General features: G+C 36.0%; 1 protein-coding gene across 1 annotated transcript; it reads left to right on the top strand.

The window, feature by feature from the left end:
• Positions 1 to 13896: 13896 nt before the first annotated feature.
• LOC130460118 (uncharacterized) lies at positions 13897 to 18069 on the top strand. The gene is made up of 3 exons (XM_056827775.1): positions 13897 to 14116; positions 14376 to 14581; positions 17654 to 18069. Exons 1-3 carry the CDS (start codon positions 13991 to 13993, stop codon positions 17949 to 17951), a joined length of 630 nt encoding a protein of 209 aa, XP_056683753.1. The 5' UTR covers positions 13897 to 13990; the 3' UTR covers positions 17952 to 18069.
• Positions 18070 to 18609: the final 540 nt, after the last annotated feature.

The raw sequence follows: 18609 nt of genomic DNA, 5'->3' as shown, positions 1-18609 counted from the left end.
GACTAATATACATAGTTTTAACTTTCTAAAACTCATTCGAATCTATTTATGCACATTTAAGGCTCATTAGGTCGTTATAGGTCATGTTTAGAGCTAAAATGACATTTCCGCTCCCAACTTTGAACTAAAAAACCTAAGGACTCATTTGATTCTTATTACATGATTAATATGCATAGTTTTAACTTTCTAAAACTCATTCGAATCTATTTATGCAAATTTAAGGCTCATTAGGTCGTTATAGGTCATGTTTAGAGCTAAAATGACATTTCCGCTCCCAACTTTGAACTAAAAAACCTAAGGACTCATTTGATTCTTATTACATGTCTAATATGCATAGTTAAAACTTTCTAAAACTCATTCGAATCTATTTATGCACATTTAAGGCTCATTAGGTCGTTATAGGTCATGTTTAGAGCTAAAATGACATTTCCGCTCCCAACTTTGAACTAAAGAACCTAAGGACTCATTTGATTCTTATTACATGACTAATATACATAGTTTTAACTTTCTAAAACTCATTCGAATCTATTTATGCACATTTAAGGCTCATTAGGTCGTTATAGGTCATGTTTAGAGCTAAAATGACATTTCCGCTCCCAACTTTGAACTAAAGAACCTAAGGACTCATTTGATTCTTATTACATGACTAATATACATAGTTTTAACTTTCTAAAACTCATTCGAATCTATTTATGCACATTTAAGGCTCATTAGGTCGTTATAGGTCATGTTTAGAGCTAAAATGACATTTCCGCTCCCAACTTTGAACTAAAAAACCTAAGGACTCATTTGATTCTTATTACATGACTAATATACATAGTTTTAACTTTCTAAAACTCATTCGAATCTATTTATGCACATTTAAGGCTCATTAGGTCGTTATAGGTCATGTTTAGAGCTAAAATGACATTTCCGCTCCCAACTTTGAACTAAAGAACCTAAGGACTCATTTGATTCTTATTACATTACTAATATACATAGCTTTAACTTTCTAAAACTCATTCTAATCTACGTATGCACATTTAAGGCTCATTGGGTCGTTATAGGTCAACAACGTACTTAATTATCTCTATAGTCTGCAACTATATCTTTTAATTTTATGCTTCAATGGAATGTAAAGACAATATCGTGAGTGTAAACTTTGGTACTCATATATATTTTCCTTCCATGCAACTTGCAGGCTAGGGATCGAGTCGATTGGAAGAAAGTCAACACGACCTTACTTAAGGTTTGTAATGCATGATCTAAAGGGACCTAAGTGGCTGGATTAGAGACATTTGTTAGATTAGCTCTCTAGCCTTTTGTCTTTAGTTGTTAATATTAGTTGTAATTTGTTAGACTAGCTAGGTGTTTAAAAATTGTAAACATACGTACTATATATACGCTTTGCTCTGTTGGGTTAATATAAATGAAGTTAATGTAATGATTTATTTATCAAAGATAAGCAGATTCATACCTTTGCTATTTTGGTGTTGATTGGGTACAGGTTTCAATACTCAATGGAGTATATATCTAGTTGTGGTTATTGCCGCCTATTTTATATTTTAAAAGAATTTGGAAAAAAAAAATTAATGTTGTTGAAGGGGGCTTTTAATGTACGCCTCAACAACATATGAACTTTTGGCGCAAAAATAAGGACCTGTTGAGGGGGGCATTTAAGAAGTGAGCCTCAACAGAGGAGGCTGTTGAGGCGGGCTTCTTAAATGCCCCCCTCAACAGGTCCTTATTTTCGCGCTTTCTGTAGAGGTTTTTGAGGCGGGCTTTTGAAAGCCCCCCACAACAGATCACCTGTTGAGGCGAACAAAGCCCGCCTCAACAGATCACTGAGCTGTTGAAGCTACGTCTATCGCAGCGGGCCTTGTTCGCCTCAATAAACCCAAAATGCCCCCCTCAACAGGTATTTTTTCCACTAGCTTGTTTGTAAGTCGCAGGTTCATCACTTTCAAGTAATAGAACGTCATATCTCTCGTTCCTCAAAATACCTAAGTACCTTTCCGGTTGAGATCTATATCTTTGCGATCTACGCGGGGTAACATTTCTAGATTGACCATGATTCTCACCAGATTCTTCTAAAGATCTCTGAGTTTCATCCTGAATGTCATCTTGAGCATTCTATAGAGTTTGTTGTTCGACTCGAATTTCTTCGAGGTCTACTTTTCTCCCACTTGTCATTTTGGAAATGTGATCTTTCTCCAAAAAGACACCATCTCGAGCAACAAACACCTTGTTCTCAGATGTATTGTAGAAGTAATACCCCTTTGTTTCCTTTGGATAGCCCACAAGGATACATTTGTCATATTTTGGATGAAGTTTGTCTGAAATTAATCGTTTGACGTATACTTCACATCCCCAAATCTTCAGAAAAGACACATTTGGAGGCTTTCCAAACCATAATTCATATGGAGTCTTTTCGACAGCTTTAGACGGAGCTCTATTTATAGTGAGTGCAGCTGTATTTAGTGCATGTCCCCAAAATTCTAATGGAAGTTTGGCCTGACCCAACATTGACCTGACCATGTCTAGCAAGGTTCTGTTCCTCCGTTCCAACACACCGTTCCATTGTGGTGTTCCAGTAGGAGTCAATTCTGATAGAATTCCACATTCTTTCAGATGGTCATCAAATTCATAGCTCAGATATTCACCGCCTCTATCAGATCGCAGTGCCTTAATCTTCTTGCCTAATTGATTCTCTACTTCACTCTGAAATTCCTTGAATTTGTCAAAGGATTCAGACTTATGCTTCATTAGGTAGACATAACCATATCTACTGAAGTCATCAGTGAAAGTGATAAAGTAGCTGAAACCACCTCTATCATTTGTACTCATTGGTCCACATACATCTGTATGGATTAAACTCAATAGTTCATTTGCTCTTTCTCCAACTTTAGAGAAAGGTTGCTTTGTCATTTTGCCAAGTAAACATGATTCGCATTTACCATAATCCTCCAAGTCAAATGGTTCTAGAATTCCTTCCTTTTGAAGTCTTTCTAAGCGTTTTAAGTTTATATGGCCTAATCGACAATGCCACAGATAGGTGAGATCTGAATCATCATTTTTGGCCTTTTTGGTATTTATGTTATATACTTGTTTGTCGTGATCTAATAAATAAAGTCCATTGACTAATCTAGCAGATCCATAAAACATCTCTTTAAAATAAAACGAACAACTATTGTCTTTTATTAAAAAGGAAAATCCCTTAGCATCTAAGCAAGAAACTGAAATGATGTTTTTAGTAAGACTTGGAACATGGAAACATTCTTCCAGTTCCAAAACTAGCCCGGAGGGCAACGACAAATAGTAAGTTCCTACAGCTAATGCAGCAATCCGTGCTCCATTTCCCACTCGTAGGTCGACTTCACCCTTGCTTAACTTTCTACTTCTTCTTAGTCCCTGTGGATTGGAACATAAGTGTGAGCCACAACCTGTATCTAATACCCAAGAAGTTGAATTAGCAAGTATACAGTCTATAACGAAAATACCTGAAGATGGAATGACTGTTCCGTTCTTCTGATCTTCCTTTAGCTTCAAGCAATCTCTCTTCCAATGCCCTTTCTTCTTGCAGTAGAAGCATTCGGATTCAGAAGTGGGTTGACTGACCTTCCTCTTTACAGATTTGGCGCCAGTTTGCTTAGTTGGGCTGGCCTTGTTGCCACCTTTCTTAGCATTCCTCTTCTTTCCAGATTTCTTGAACTTGCCCCCACGCACCATAAGCACATCCTGCTTATCACTTTTGAGCGTCTTTTCAGCGGTCTTCAGCATACCGTGAAGCTCAGTGAGCGTTTTGTCCAGACTATTCATACTGTAGTTCAGCTTGAACTGATCATACCCGTTATGAAGAGAATGGAGGATGGTGTCTATAGCCATTTCCTGAGAAAATTGCTGATCCAGCCGACTCATATTCTCAATGAGTCCAATCATTTTGAGAACATGTGGACTTACGGGCTCGCCTTTCTTAAGCTTGGTCTCAAGAATTTGCCTATGAGTCTCGAATCTTTCGACTCGAGCCAGATCTTGGAACATGTTCTTCAACTCACTGATGATTGTGAAAGCATCTGAGTTGATGAACGTTTTCTGCAGATCTGCACTCATGGTGGCGAGCATTAGACATTTCACATCCTTGTTGGCATCAATCCAACGATTGAGGGCTGCCTGAGTGACCCCGTCGCCTGTGGCTTCGGGCATCGCCTCTTCTAGGACATACTCCTTTCCTTCCTGCATAAGAACTATTTGCAAGTTCCTTTGCCAGTCAAGGAAGTTTTTCCCGTTCAACTTCTCCTTTTCGAGAATTGATCGAATGTTGAATGAATTGTTGTTTGCCATATTTAAAACTACAATTGAAAAGAATAAACAAATAAATAACCATTCACAGTTTCTCTTAATAAACTTAAATTCTAGCATTCATGCATAATTCAATGTTCATTAAGCATTTTATTCAAGTTATGTGTTCCGGCATGTGTGAATAAAATGATTCCAAGATCCTAAAATCATTGAAGAACTAAGCACAGTTAGTCGACTTAATCCTAAAACATCTTAGGTAAGCAAAAGCCTTTTGCTAATAGTCTAGAAACTATTCTTGGTTGATAGGCACGTCTAAGAACTTATTAGGTAAACCTATCGATTTTGCCACGACATAAAAGGACTCCTTACTTATATCGTTGAGTTTCACCAAAACTAACATGTACTCACAATTATTTGTGTACCTTGCCCCTTTAGGACCAATAAGTAACACCTCGCTGAGCGAAAACTATTACTAGATTGATGTAAAGGATATCCAAGCAAGTGTATATTTTGGCATGGCACCTTTTAACTCAATTTTTAAGTTTGGAACTTAAGGCTCTTACTATGTTGGTTAGATTTTAAGTGAACTAAAATCCTTAATCATGCAACATAATCAAGCTTTTGATCTCATGCATTTTAAGACATATTTAAAAGCAATAAATAACTTAAAACATGCATAAGATAAATGTGATCTAGTATGGCCCGACTTCATCTTGAAGCATTAACTTCAAAGTCCGTCTTGAAAATCTCCGTGGGAGGCACCATTTTCTTCAAATAGGATAAGCTATAAATAAAACTAATTACAACTATTTGATGGTACGCAGACCATATTTGAATTAAAAAACGACTTTGGTACTTTAGACCAATTACATTCAAATTAATGGTACGCAGACCATATTTTCTATCCTATTTGGGCCATACTAGTCACTTCATAACCTGCAAAACAGTACATATACAATACATACCATTCATCCATTCATTATCATGAATGGCCCACATAGCTGGTTAGTAAAACACATCATGCATCACGTAAACATTTCCAGCAATTAATCAAGGGCACCAATAATCTACAAATTATTCAGTCCTTATTAATTCTAATCAAGTTGTTTAACCTTAAGGATTTGTAGACCTAATCAAGAGTTTATGACTAAAAAGGGCTCCCACTTAAACCAATAAATTCATATGCTTTACTAATTTTAAACATAAAAATGTATTTCTAGTCTAACCGAAAACATACAAATTTAATTAAAATTTAAAGCTCATATAAATTTATAATTGAATCCAAAAAGTTTATTTTAATTTCAGTCGTATTTAAATTAATTCATGATTTTAATTTTGGTAAAATAATTAGAATAAATAAAATTTATTATAATTACAATATTCAAAATTAAAATCCAAGAAAATAATTTAAATTATTAATTTTAAAATTAATTAAAATTACGTAAACTGAAAATTTCAAATTAAAATTTCAAAACGATTTAATCGCAACGTAACAATCCCACGCATCGCACGCCCATGGGCCACACGCACACAGCCGTCGCTGGCCATGTGCGCGCAGCCCATGCGCTGCCTCGCATTGCTGCTGCTCACCATCGCAAGGCATCACGCGAGCTGGTGCTCGCTGCGCGCGCCAGCGCTCGACGCACGAGCATGCTGCTGCAGCCCATCGCTGGGCGCAGCGCTCGTCGCACGTCGCAACAAGCACTCGCACGCCATCGCTGGGCGCAGCGCTCGTCGCATGTCGCAACAAGCACTCGCACGCCATCGCTGGGCGCAGCGCTCGTTGCACGCACAACAGCGCTCGCTGCGCGCGAGCGATCGATGCTTGGCGCAGCACTCGTGGCACGCGAGCTTGCGCCCACTGCGCGCGAGGCTCCGCACGCTTGCGCGAGGCAGTGCGCGCTGTGGCGCAGCTCGCTTGCTGCCCACACGCGACTGCTCGTGCCTTGCCCTCGCCCTCGCCCATTCGCCCATCGCACACAGCCCACGACACAAGGCAGGGCTGCTGCCTTGTGCTCGTGCACCATGGCCTTGCTCATTGTTTTCGTACCGCATGGGCGACGAGCTCCCTTGCTCGTCGTCACATGCCCGCACTATACAACACCCCTTAAGGGTAACACGTAGCGTCCATTGCTTTGTGCGTGCAAGTTATATGAGCGAATCGCATAAAAATTTAAAATTTATATTCAAAATTAATGACAAATTAATAAATAATATTAATTTCATAATTTTAGGGCGAAAAATCGAAAATTTATTATTCAATTGATTTCCGATTAACTTGGATTCAAGTCTAGGTCATAAAAATTTAAAATTTAACATAAATTTACAATTTTTATGGTGGTTTTTAATCATAGGTATCTAATTAAATTATAATTAATTATGAAAATCAAATTAATTCTAAGTTATTCCAATTTTCAACAAATTAATCATAATTACAAATTAGATTGCATAATTAACAAGGTTAGGCATTCAAACTTGTTAAACATATACAGTAGGTCAATCAAAAATTCAAGATTTATCAACAAGAATCGCAAATATTTAATTTAACATCTTAAATTTACGAAATTTTGCATTCGAAAAACTAAAACCTCCGAAAAGTCATAGTTAGGCTTCGAATTTGAGAATTCTGGGTTCGGCCGAAAAATACTGTTTTTGTCAAAATTTTAGAATGCCTTTTACCTGCGGAATTGACACAAAAATCACTCGATTTGGATGAGTAACGAAGAAACTGCCGAAAAACTGCGTACGTATAATTAAATAAACGCAATTTGCAATTAATTAACAATTACGAAAATTAATCACCCCTTTTAATTCTTGCAAATTTGTAATATTTAACCATGTTCATGCAATTTAGATTATGAAAATAATAAGAGGCTCTGATACCACTGTTAGGTTATGATACATATGACAATTCATAAATCATGCGGAAAAAACCATAAAGCTAGGAAAACATATTATTTACACATAATCATTTAGCATAGTTTAGATGCATACTCTTTGTTGCGTGCCTTCCCTAGCTGCGCCCGAACCGAACAAGAACAAGTCTTTAGGACTCCAAGTGTCGTGCCTCCGTAGATAGTCCACAGCACGTCCGGATCCGCCTTAAGATTGACAAACTAGAATCGCCTTTAAGGTACTACTTATTTTCGGCTAAATGGGCAAGAGTTATGGCTGATTTTTCTGCTTAAAAATCCTAGCTTTGAATACTTAAAAACTTGTGTATAAATAATGACCCTAGGCCCTTATTTATAGAGGTATGGAAAAGGAATTGTAATCCTACTAGGATGTGGATTTGTTAATTAGAACTTTATTAGGACTCTAAATAACAAAGCAATTCTAATAAGATTAGGATTTTAATCTTCGCACGAATCCTAATAGAATTAGGATTTCCCGCACACGCATCGTACAAGCCGTGCACCCGCGCAGGCCTTGCGGCCCACGACAAGCGCACAGCCCATGTGCGGTGCTGCGTGCGCGCGCGCCCTTGGCTGGGCCTGGCCTTGCGCTGGGCCTGGTCGAGGCGTGCGTTGCTGCGTGCGGCTCGCTGGGCGATGGCCTGGCTTCGTGCTTGGCCTTCGTCTAGCGGGCCTCGTCCGATGCTAATTCGTACGATACGCTTCCAATTAAATTCTCGATTCCGGAATTCATTTCCGATACGAACAACATTTAATATTTCCGATTCCGGAATTAATTTCCGTTTCGAACAAATATTTAATATTTCCGTTTCCGGAATTATTTTCCGATTCCGATAATATTTCCGATTCTTACAATATTTCCGTTTCCGGCAATATTTCCGATTCCGGCAATATTTCCATTTCCGATAACACTTTCTGATACGTACCATGTTTCCGTTTCCGGCAACATCTACGACTTGGATAATATTTATATTTCCGATACGATCCATATTTCCGTTTCCGGCAATATCATCGTTTCCGGAGTATTCATTTCTTGCCTGTGACGATCTCAGCTCCCACTGAAACCAAGATCCGTCGATTCCGAATATCCATAGATGGAGTATTTAATGCCATTAAATACTTGATCCGTTTACGTACTATTTGTGTGACCCTACGGGTTCAGTCAAGAGTAAGCTGTGGATTAATATCATTAATTCCACTTGAACTGAAGCGGCCTCTAGCTAGGCATTCAGCTCACTTGATCTCACTGAATTATTAACTTGTTAATTAATACTGAACCGCATTTATTAGACTTAACATAGAATGCATACTTGGACCAAGGGAATTATTTCCTTCACACCCTTCGTGGGTTGTGCGTGTGTGTTTGTATTTGTGTACGAAGCCTTGATCGATTAGGATTCGTTTAGATTAAATTCCTAAATCTACTAGAAATTAGGTGATTGAATTTAAGTTAATTTCAGATTAGCTAAATTGATTCCTTGTAGGATTCTAGAATCCGATTTCCCTACCCTATAAATAGGTGTTCATATTCACAATATGTGGACAATCTAATTCAAGTATTCATACAAGTTTTAGGCTTAAAACTCAGATTTTTATTTGCTATAAAATCCGAAAATTACATAGAACCTTAGGTGCAATTCTAGTTAATTAAATCTAAGGCGGATCCGAGCGTGCTGTGGACTATCTACGGAGGGACGACATTTGGAGTCCTAGACTTGTTCTTGTTCGGTTCGGGCGCAGCTAGGGAGGGCACGCTACAAAGTGTATGTGTCCTAAATTATGCTAATTGTTATGTGGCAATTAATTTGGATTCCTGGCTTTATGGTTTTTCCGCATGATTTATATTCAGTTATATGTATCATAACCTAACAAAGATTTCTCGGCATTCACAAGATGGTACTGAAACCAAAAGGCATGGTTGATTCCACACATAATTTTGTTCTTCTCTTCATCAATGTTCAAGTAAGAATTTCTTCTTCATTTTAACCAGTAGACGTAGGTCAAAGCATGAAATATATAACTGTATAAACTTGTGGTCATTAGTATGGTTCAAGAGAACCTCTATGCTTTTAGTTGAAATTTCTCAATATTATTAGGAAACCCTTTTTTGTTATAGGTCAAATAGTTAGGGTCTTGAATACAAATTATCGATCCAAAATCCGAAGTAATATGAGATAAATTACCCTACTAACTGAATTAGATGAATTGAATATGTATTGGTCTTATGCAGGTGCATCCTGAAGCTGCACCTTACAGAAAGTATGGATGTCCCCACTTTATGATGATCTATGCAAAATATTTACAAAGCTCATAACTACTGGAAAGTATGCTTTCTCACCTGGGATGATTACTCTAGTCACTAGCTTTACTTCACCAGGCATGACGTAAATCCTCTCAACCATTGGGTTCAGTTTTTGGGGAAAGAATATCAGCTCAAAATACAGGGGTAGGCAGCAAAACCAATCAAGTTGCAACTTCAAGGCCAAATGAGAAATGCATCAACTACTCCTTGCAACACTACGTCAGACTTGTACCTATTATAGCAATTGGATACGGAGTATCATGTAACAAACCACCTTAGAGTGGTTTGATTTAGGGAATGTTGGCCCAATAATTTTGTAAACACTAACAAACTACCTTTGGTTTTATTCAGGGAATGTTAATCCCTTAATTTTGTAAACTTTATGTTATAATGGTAAGATCTGACCCATGAAACATCACGTGTTGAGAGTCCCACATTGATAAAAGAGAACATAGTTAAACACTTAATAAGGCCAAGGGGCTACTTCCCTTATAGACATATGGTTTTAAGGTGGAACCTCATTTGGTCTTGTTAAGTAAACTCTCTTTCTTGATGACGGGTGCGGCCCAAACCCCCATGGTATCAGAGCCAGGCCCACAACTGGGACCTTACTGTACTGTATTCTAGGCCAACTGAACGGGATCAATGTGAGGGGGAGTGATAAAACACACTCTGACCCATGAAACATCACATGTGACCCATATTTAAAAGGGACCTCACACGTGATGGGAAGTGTTAAGATCAGACCCATGAAACATCACGTGTGAGAGTCCCACATTGATAAAAGAGAAGAGAGTTAAACACTTACTCCCCTTATTGCCATATGGTTTTAAGGTGGAACCTCCTTTGGATTTGTTAAGTGGGCTCTCTCTCTTGTTGACGGGTGCGGTCCAGACCCGTATTTAACATGGTATCAGAGCCAGGCCCATAGCTGAGACCTTATTGTACGGTATTCTGGGCCAACTGAGCGGGATCCATGTGAGGGAGTGATAAAGACACTCTGACCCATGAAACATCACATGTGACCCATATTGAAAAGGGACCTCACACGTGAGGGGAAGTGTTAAGATATGACCCATGAAACATCACGTGTTGAGAGTCCCACATTGATAAAAGAGAACAGAGTTAAACACTTAATAAGGCCAAGGGGCTACTCCCCTTATAGCCATATGGTTTTAAGGTGGAACCTCCTTTGGTCTTGTTATGCATGTGGGCTCTCTCTCTTGTAATGGCGGATCTTCCAGGGGGGCCAGCTGGGGCCTGGCCCCTGGTAGCGCAAAAGAAAAATATATGTCTAAAAGCCCAATGAAATGAAACCCAATTAACCTATTCCCTTTCCTATATTATTCCGTCTTTGACCCAAAACAGGATATGTGGATAACCCACTTCTTTTTTGTCAGTGCTTTTGTCTTTAACTGAATTGGTGGGTCCATGATGATGCAGCAACCCCACCCTAACTTTTTACGAAGTATTTTTTATTTTTTTTTATACTCCGTATTTACTTTATTGTTTGCTAACACTAGCATTTCTTGTAATTCATCAATTTTTCTTAAATCACACATTGACAATCTTGCCTCCTGCTATACTCTGTATTTAATTTCTTACGGAGTAATTAGTCATTTAGTTTTTTTATATGATTAAACCGTAAATTACAAGTATTATAATGAACAAAAATTGTTAAAGTAACTATGTGCATTATTCTAATTGTGCCTCCGAGGACTTATTTATAGTTTCTAGAGGATCAAATTATTTTCTGTTGTCTAATATATAATGTAGTAACGTACTATTCCGTAATCTTTATATTGCATTAAAATATTTGTGGGCCCTGGAAGAAAATTATCCAAGATCCGCCACTGCTCTCTTGATGACGGGCGCGGCTCAGACCCGTATTTAACATATAACTAAGTGTTTGTGCATATTAAATAAGTTCTTACTCCTTATATTCATAAGGACTAGAACATCATTAGCGCTCTAACTGAAATACCTAGCTACACTAGGCGCAATGCGCGCAACCTTCCACTAGCTTTATAAAAATTCACATTAAAATATAATAAATGTAACATGGAAGATCACATGCACCTAACAATTTTGTCTTGCGCTCGTATATAATTTACGAGAGGCGATGACATAACTTTGATTACATGTGAGTAAACTAGACCTGTCAAAAATTGACCCGACCCGAAAATCGACCCGAACCCGACCCGAAAATACTGGGTCCTGAACAAGATTTTGTGACCCGTAACCCGATTTTATCCGAACCCGAGCAACCCGAAAAGTAATGGGTCAAAACCCGACCGAACCCGTTTTGGACCCGACCGATTGAAAATCATTGTATTTATACTAAAAAATGAGATTATGAGAAAATTTAAGCATTATAAGCACGTTGTTTTTACTATTGTTGTGTGTAATATGATTTTATTTATACTTATACGTCATTTTATAGTTGAATTTGACTAAATATAAACTTGTGTAGGAAAATTTGTTAATTTCTGCTAATACTTTGTATATTTATCACCTAAATTAATGAAAATATAATGCGCGTTTTAAAATCTCTCAACCCGTTGGGTCGACCCGAACCCGAAAGTTCTGGGTCTTGAACAAGCATTTGTAAACCCGAACCCAAAAATGACCGACCCGATTCAACCCGAACCCGAAAATAATTTTTTATAACCCGACCCAACCGACCCGTTTGACAGGTCTAGAGTAAACCAATCATCTTATGCAATTAGCGGAGCAAGAACATTATACTCACAATTTAGATGTGGGGCACAAGGATGCATAGTTGTCAAAATTTGACCCGATCTGAAAAACCAACCTGAACCGACCTGTATTTTTAAAGATCCGGACTCGACCCGAGACCCGAAATTTTGTTAAAATAGGGAATCCGTAACCCGACCGTATCCAACCCGTTAAAATCGACGACCGATTTCGACTCGCTAATGCATGAGCCGGACCCGAACCTGACACCCGACCGAAATATAACCGATAACAAAATTGAGTCAGCTTACCCGACAGAATAATGACCCGAACCCGATTTAACACTCGACCCGATGTCAACCCAAAATCGATTATAACCCAGTGAAACTTGTTACTGACTCAATCATGACAACCCGTTACCTGAATTTACGCGACATGATGACAACCCCATTTGTCATTGACCTAACTAAATAATAACTTAATTAAACCAAGTTAATATTATTTTTTATAATTACATAATCTAGAACAAGTGAAAAGCGTTAAACCAAATTTAACCAAATTTATAAAAGTAAATTATAAGGTTAAAATTTGACTAGACCTGATAGCTATCTCACCCGGTCTTAACCCGTGCACGATAGTGAACCCGACCTGACTTTTAACCGACCCGATAATTATCCGATCCGTACTTGACCCAACTCGTTAAGACTCGAACCCGTAATTGTACCCGACTAGAAAAAGACCCGACCCGAACCCGAACCGAACCCGACCTATACCGAAACAGAAAAATAACCCGACATGACCCGACGAATTTTCAACCTGACCGAACCCGACCTGAACCCGGTGATAAAATGACCTGACACGACCCGACCAGATCATGACCCAAGATGACTAGACCCGGACCCGACTCAAGTAACCGTATTGACAGCTCTAACATACTTCACAGTGAACATGTTGTACTTAAATAACACGATTTTATATTAAAAAGTTATGAGTTGTGTTTGTTATTTATAATTTTGATAAAAAATAAAAAAACAAAAATATTGTGTTATTTTATTACAATGTCATGTTATTTTACCCATAAACTATTGTGGTTACACAAATTCTTATTTACAAAGGGTGTACAATAAATATTGTACACCGGAGTAAAAGTTAACTCAAAATGTTTAAAAGTTAAGCTTATATATGTAAAAGTTATCTATTTTTTAGTGATAAATTTTTTCTTTTTAGTAAAAACATATTTCTTCAAACCACTAATAATGTATGAAATTAATCATTTGTATCAACTTTTTTTTACTAATATAAAAGTTAATCAAAACTAGGTTCAAGTTATGAAAAAAAGCGTAAAAGTTATCTTGGTGTAAAATAAATTTATTGTACACCTTGTGCGAACAAGACCTTTTGGTGTTGTTATTTGGGAGATCACATACACGAATTGAGTATTATTTAGAGTTAATTATCCTCTCTTATAATTAATTAAAAAAGCAAGTGTACCAAAATATTTTTTAATAATCAGTCAAGATTATGCCAGGTTAATTTGGCTTAAGTCGATATGAGCTTGACTTCAAAACTACTTGAGAACACGTATATAATATATACGACGAGTCAAAAAGAAAAGTGCGACCATACCAAAGGCTTGTTCTTCTAGCTAGAAATCTTCTTTTTTTGTTTGGTGAGATGTTCTTCTAATGATTTAACAAAAAACTAACGTTAATTTTAATATTTAAAATATCAAGGTGAAAAGGAAAGATAGAAATATAAACTTGAAAAAAAATTGTGAGTTATAAAGCCACTAATTAAGATGAGGACGACACAACATAAAGAAGTCAACATGGGAGAGCCAAAAATCGCGGAATACTTAGCTGTGGGTTTCCTAGGTTCGGCAGCTGCTGTTCTTGCTTTTGTTGCTGGGACTACAAGGATTAAGGTATCATTATTTTTGCTTAATTTTGATAAGTTTAATGCGTGCTCTTGTAGTTCATGAGATCAGGACAAACAATAACATTTTAGAATCTTATAAAACACAGTTTGACAAACTGTCATGTAACATTTTATAATTTACATCTTACCTAGCTGGCATACTATAAGCATGGTTTAACAGGTAAGTAAGTTTCAGGCAGTCTAATTGGAGCGTTTGCTAATGTCAATAAAATAACCCCTAAATTGTTCATGCTGATCATTACCAGGCATCAAACGTTAGCATAACAACTTTGGGTGAATGCAAATACCCAAGAAGTCCAGCAATTATACTTGGATACATAGCAGCATTGCTCACGCTTATCACCCAAATTGCTATTTGTGTTGTATTTCGCTTGGCTTATCGCCGGAGAAATAATACCAACACTAAATCGAGATCCCCTTTTGGTGCAATCTTATGTTTCATTTTATCATGGTACGTAATTGATTGATTTCAAGTACTTGTCCAGTGCGAAGAGGTAACTTTTTTTTTACGTGCTATAAGCATGGTTTAACAGGTAAGTAAGTTTCAAGCCGTTTAATTGGAGTGTTTGGATGAATGATCGTGCGACTCTTTAGGTTTTTTTAATTATTGAAATGGCTATATGTAACCAAACGTGATTAATGAAAATGGTGGAAAACTCACCTTCAAGTCCGAGTCTCACCGCTGACTTGAGCTAAGATACTACTTTTGGCAATAGCTAGTCATTTTAAAGACGAACCCTCATTTGGACTCGTAAATGTCTGAAGTCGATCTAGAATCTCTTCTTAGATAACCCAAGCCTACTTTTATTCTTTTTTTTTTTAAATCTAACATTTATTGAAATTCCAGCTTGATTGTCAAATATTAGGGAAAACAAACTATTTACTATTCCATCTTATCCTTATGGCTCTGATGCAATCAACTACTCCCTAGGTCAATTTTAATCTTTACGTTTGATATCGTACACGCAATTTTATTACTAACTAATGTGTATTTTGATTCTTTTTATTACTATTATTATCAATTTAAACAATGTAAATTATTTTTATTAATACTCCATAGTGTTTTCATTTTTATCCAAAATCTGACGTTGGAAAAAATACGATAAATTTAATAAAGGAACGAAGGGGGTACTATATGGGAATTAAGTATATAGGTTGGACAGGTTCATGAGTTATTTAAATGTTGTCTTAATTAAGCTGACAATATGTTATTTTGCTTCATTGAAAAACTTCTTTCCGTCCCTTTAATCTACAAAACAAATATTTTACATCCCACCACACTCCCGGTCTTATAGTCCCCTGCTAGGTTAGGTCCAGTGCAACACACGGATGTTAATAAATAATTTGTTTATTTTAAAATTTTACACTAATTTATTAAAAATAATATTTTCATTAAGTAAAATAAAATCAGAATTTGTCAAATGTTAATGGAAATATAAAAGAAAATTACCATTTATTTGAAGGATAAAGTGATTAGTACGAATTACTATTTTAGAAGTTTAAGAGTTCAACAAAAATATTTAAGATGGAAAAATAGAAGGAAAAGGCTTATCAGGCTCAATAACTCGTTGTTTTTAGAATAACATTTTTTACCGTACCCAATATACAAATTTTTGTATCAAGAATCAGCATCTGATCCGGTACCCATATATGTCCGGATATCCTATTTTATAGACCGGATTTGTGACTGAATTTTGGATTTTTGAATAATTTAGTTGAGCCCACTTTTTAATACTTATTACATGCAAAAAATGTAATAAAACACAATACAAAATCTCTCAAAATTTTGACTAATACGCGAACCCGACCCGAAGTAAAAGTGACCCGAAATGACCTGATTCGAATGTGATCAAAACAACCCGATTTCAAGGTTTATTATATAGTCATTTATTGACTGGTAGTTATAGTTATCGATTTTGGTAGTAAAAAATGTGCCAACAACTCTCGCAAAGGAGTGAGACATTATTCTCGATATTATTTTACAACGCGTCTCCTGTGTGACCAGCCACACCATCAACTTGATGGTGTGACGCATGGACGCAATTCCCTTGCACACAGCTAATGGAGAACGTTATTGACTAGTGTTAGTTGACTTTCTACACCGGTGTTACTTATACATTGTATTAATTGTTACTTTTCTTGTTTAACTGCATTTTCTTTAATTTCATGTTAGATGTTCATTATATAGACTGGTGTTACTTGACTTTCTATGCTGGTGTTACTTACACATTGTATATATTCGTTGTTACTTTTCTTGTTTTATTGCAGTTTCATGTTAGAGGTTCCTTGTATAGACAGATGTTACTAGACTTTCTATGCCGGTGTCTTACTTATACATTGTATTCTTTGTTATTTTTTCTTGTTTTATTGCAGTTTCATGTTAGAGGTTTCTTGTATAGACTGGTGTTACTTGAATTTCTTTGTTGGTATTACTTATACATTGTATTCGTTGTTATTTTTCTTGATTTATTGCAGTTTCTTCAATTTCATGTTAGAGATTCCTTGTATAGACTGATGTTACTTGACGTTCTATGTTGGTGTTACTTACACATATATTGTATACTTCGCCATTACTTTTTCTTGTTTTATTATTCTTTCATGTTAGAGGTTATTCTATGTATATACTGGTGTAACTTTATTTTCTATGCTGGTGTTATTTTATTTTCTATTTTGGGGTTACTTTTAGATTCTATTAACCAATGTACGGGTTTATTTATAAAAGTGAACACACTACACCATCCAGTTGATGGTGTGGATGGTCACATATAAGACTTTATGATTTTTTTAAAATAAAGTAGTGTAATTATTGATTAATTGTTCAAAAATAAAATTATAAAAAAAATAATTGTTACGTAGTACAAAAGATATATGTTGTCATATTATAAAATGAATAATAATGTAAAATATTTTATCTTCCATAACATATACGGAGTGTGTGTGTGTGTGTATATATATATATATATATAAAATTTGATAAAGAATAAAAATTTTGTAAAGAATGATTTTCAATATAAAAAATGAATGATAATATTATTTAAAATATAGTAAAAAAAATTCGGTGGAAAAAATAAGAGGAAAAATAATACTAAGGACTCACCAGGACGTGACACGTGTCATTCATGTTGTGTCTTTTAGTATATAGAGTAATATATGTTCAAAAATAAAATTATAAAAAAATAATCTTACATAATACAAAAGATATATGTTGCCATATTTTAAAAAGAATCATAACGTAAATATATTTTATACTCCGTAACATATATACACAAAAAATTAATTTATAGGAAATAAAAATTTGATAAAGAATAACAATTTTGTAAAGAATGATTTTCTATATAAAAAAAGGAATGATAAGATTTTTTAAAATATAGAATGGTGTGTCTTTTAGTATATAGTAAAGTAATAGGTATATGCCCTATATATGCTCCTAAGCAATTTAAGTTGGTTGCTTGAGCCATTTCTCAGCCAGAGGTAGACGAATTGACCTGCTATTTTTGTCTTTTTTTGATCATGTGTTATATAGGGTTGGTTCTGGTATTGGAATTGGTTTCCTATTATCTGGTGCTAAACTCAGCGGTCGTCAAGAGTTTGTAGTCTCAACAGGACATTGCTACACCTTAAAACACAACTTATTTAAAGCGGGTGGGTTTATGGCATTGTTTGCCTGCTGCCAAGGTCTATGCACCCTCTACACCTTCTTGGCTGAAATTAAATACCCACCGGAAGCCATTCCATATCAAGGTGGCATTGCCTTGGCAAATTCTCAGCTTGATGCTGCCTCTGCGAACTCAAACCCTAAGCAACAACAGCAATATGTATGAAAGATTATTGTAGTTTCTTAGTTAAAAATTTGAGATCATGTCCTATATGAGTGCTTCAAAAGATTTAATTGTATGTGCAATTGTACAAAAGCATTGAATTGTAAAAAACACTTTTTAATTTGTACAGATAAATTTTATTGAACCAACGTATTTGAATCAATATTAACAGACCTAGTGTCATTAGCATGCACCAATTCGTCTTCTTTGGTTGCTACTAAATAAAATTTCGAAGTATAGTGTACTTATATATATGGCATAGCATTTTCACTCCTTATTATTCCTAAGCAAGTAGGAATAATATTAAGCTCAAAACAATTTACAACCTAAACTAGCTCAAAGTCAAACGAACCAACTAGGTTGGACCCCTTCAACTAAGAGTTAGAAACCAAAACAAACATCACAATAAGCTTACAAAGCCAAAAATCAAAGGCTATCCCTCCTACTAACATGCTTAGGCATTACAACCACAATTCTACTTCTCACTATTTGCTTTAGACTAGCTATAGTATTCTTAACAGTAGGAAAATATGTATCCTAGTAACTGGTATTCCTACTCTTACAAATCAAGTAAACAACTAGTACTATACCTGCATAGTAAACCTGTTTTCTGAACTTGGAACTTCTGTTATGACTAATACTTTTGAGGAGATGTTGCAAT

The sequence above is a fragment of the Spinacia oleracea genome, chromosome 4 (genome assembly GCF_020520425.1).
Source record: "Spinacia oleracea cultivar Varoflay chromosome 4, BTI_SOV_V1, whole genome shotgun sequence".
Taxonomy (NCBI): Eukaryota; Viridiplantae; Streptophyta; class Magnoliopsida; order Caryophyllales; family Amaranthaceae; genus Spinacia; species Spinacia oleracea.
Note: the sequence above shows the minus strand (reverse complement) of the source record. Positions and strands in the feature narration are given on the sequence as shown.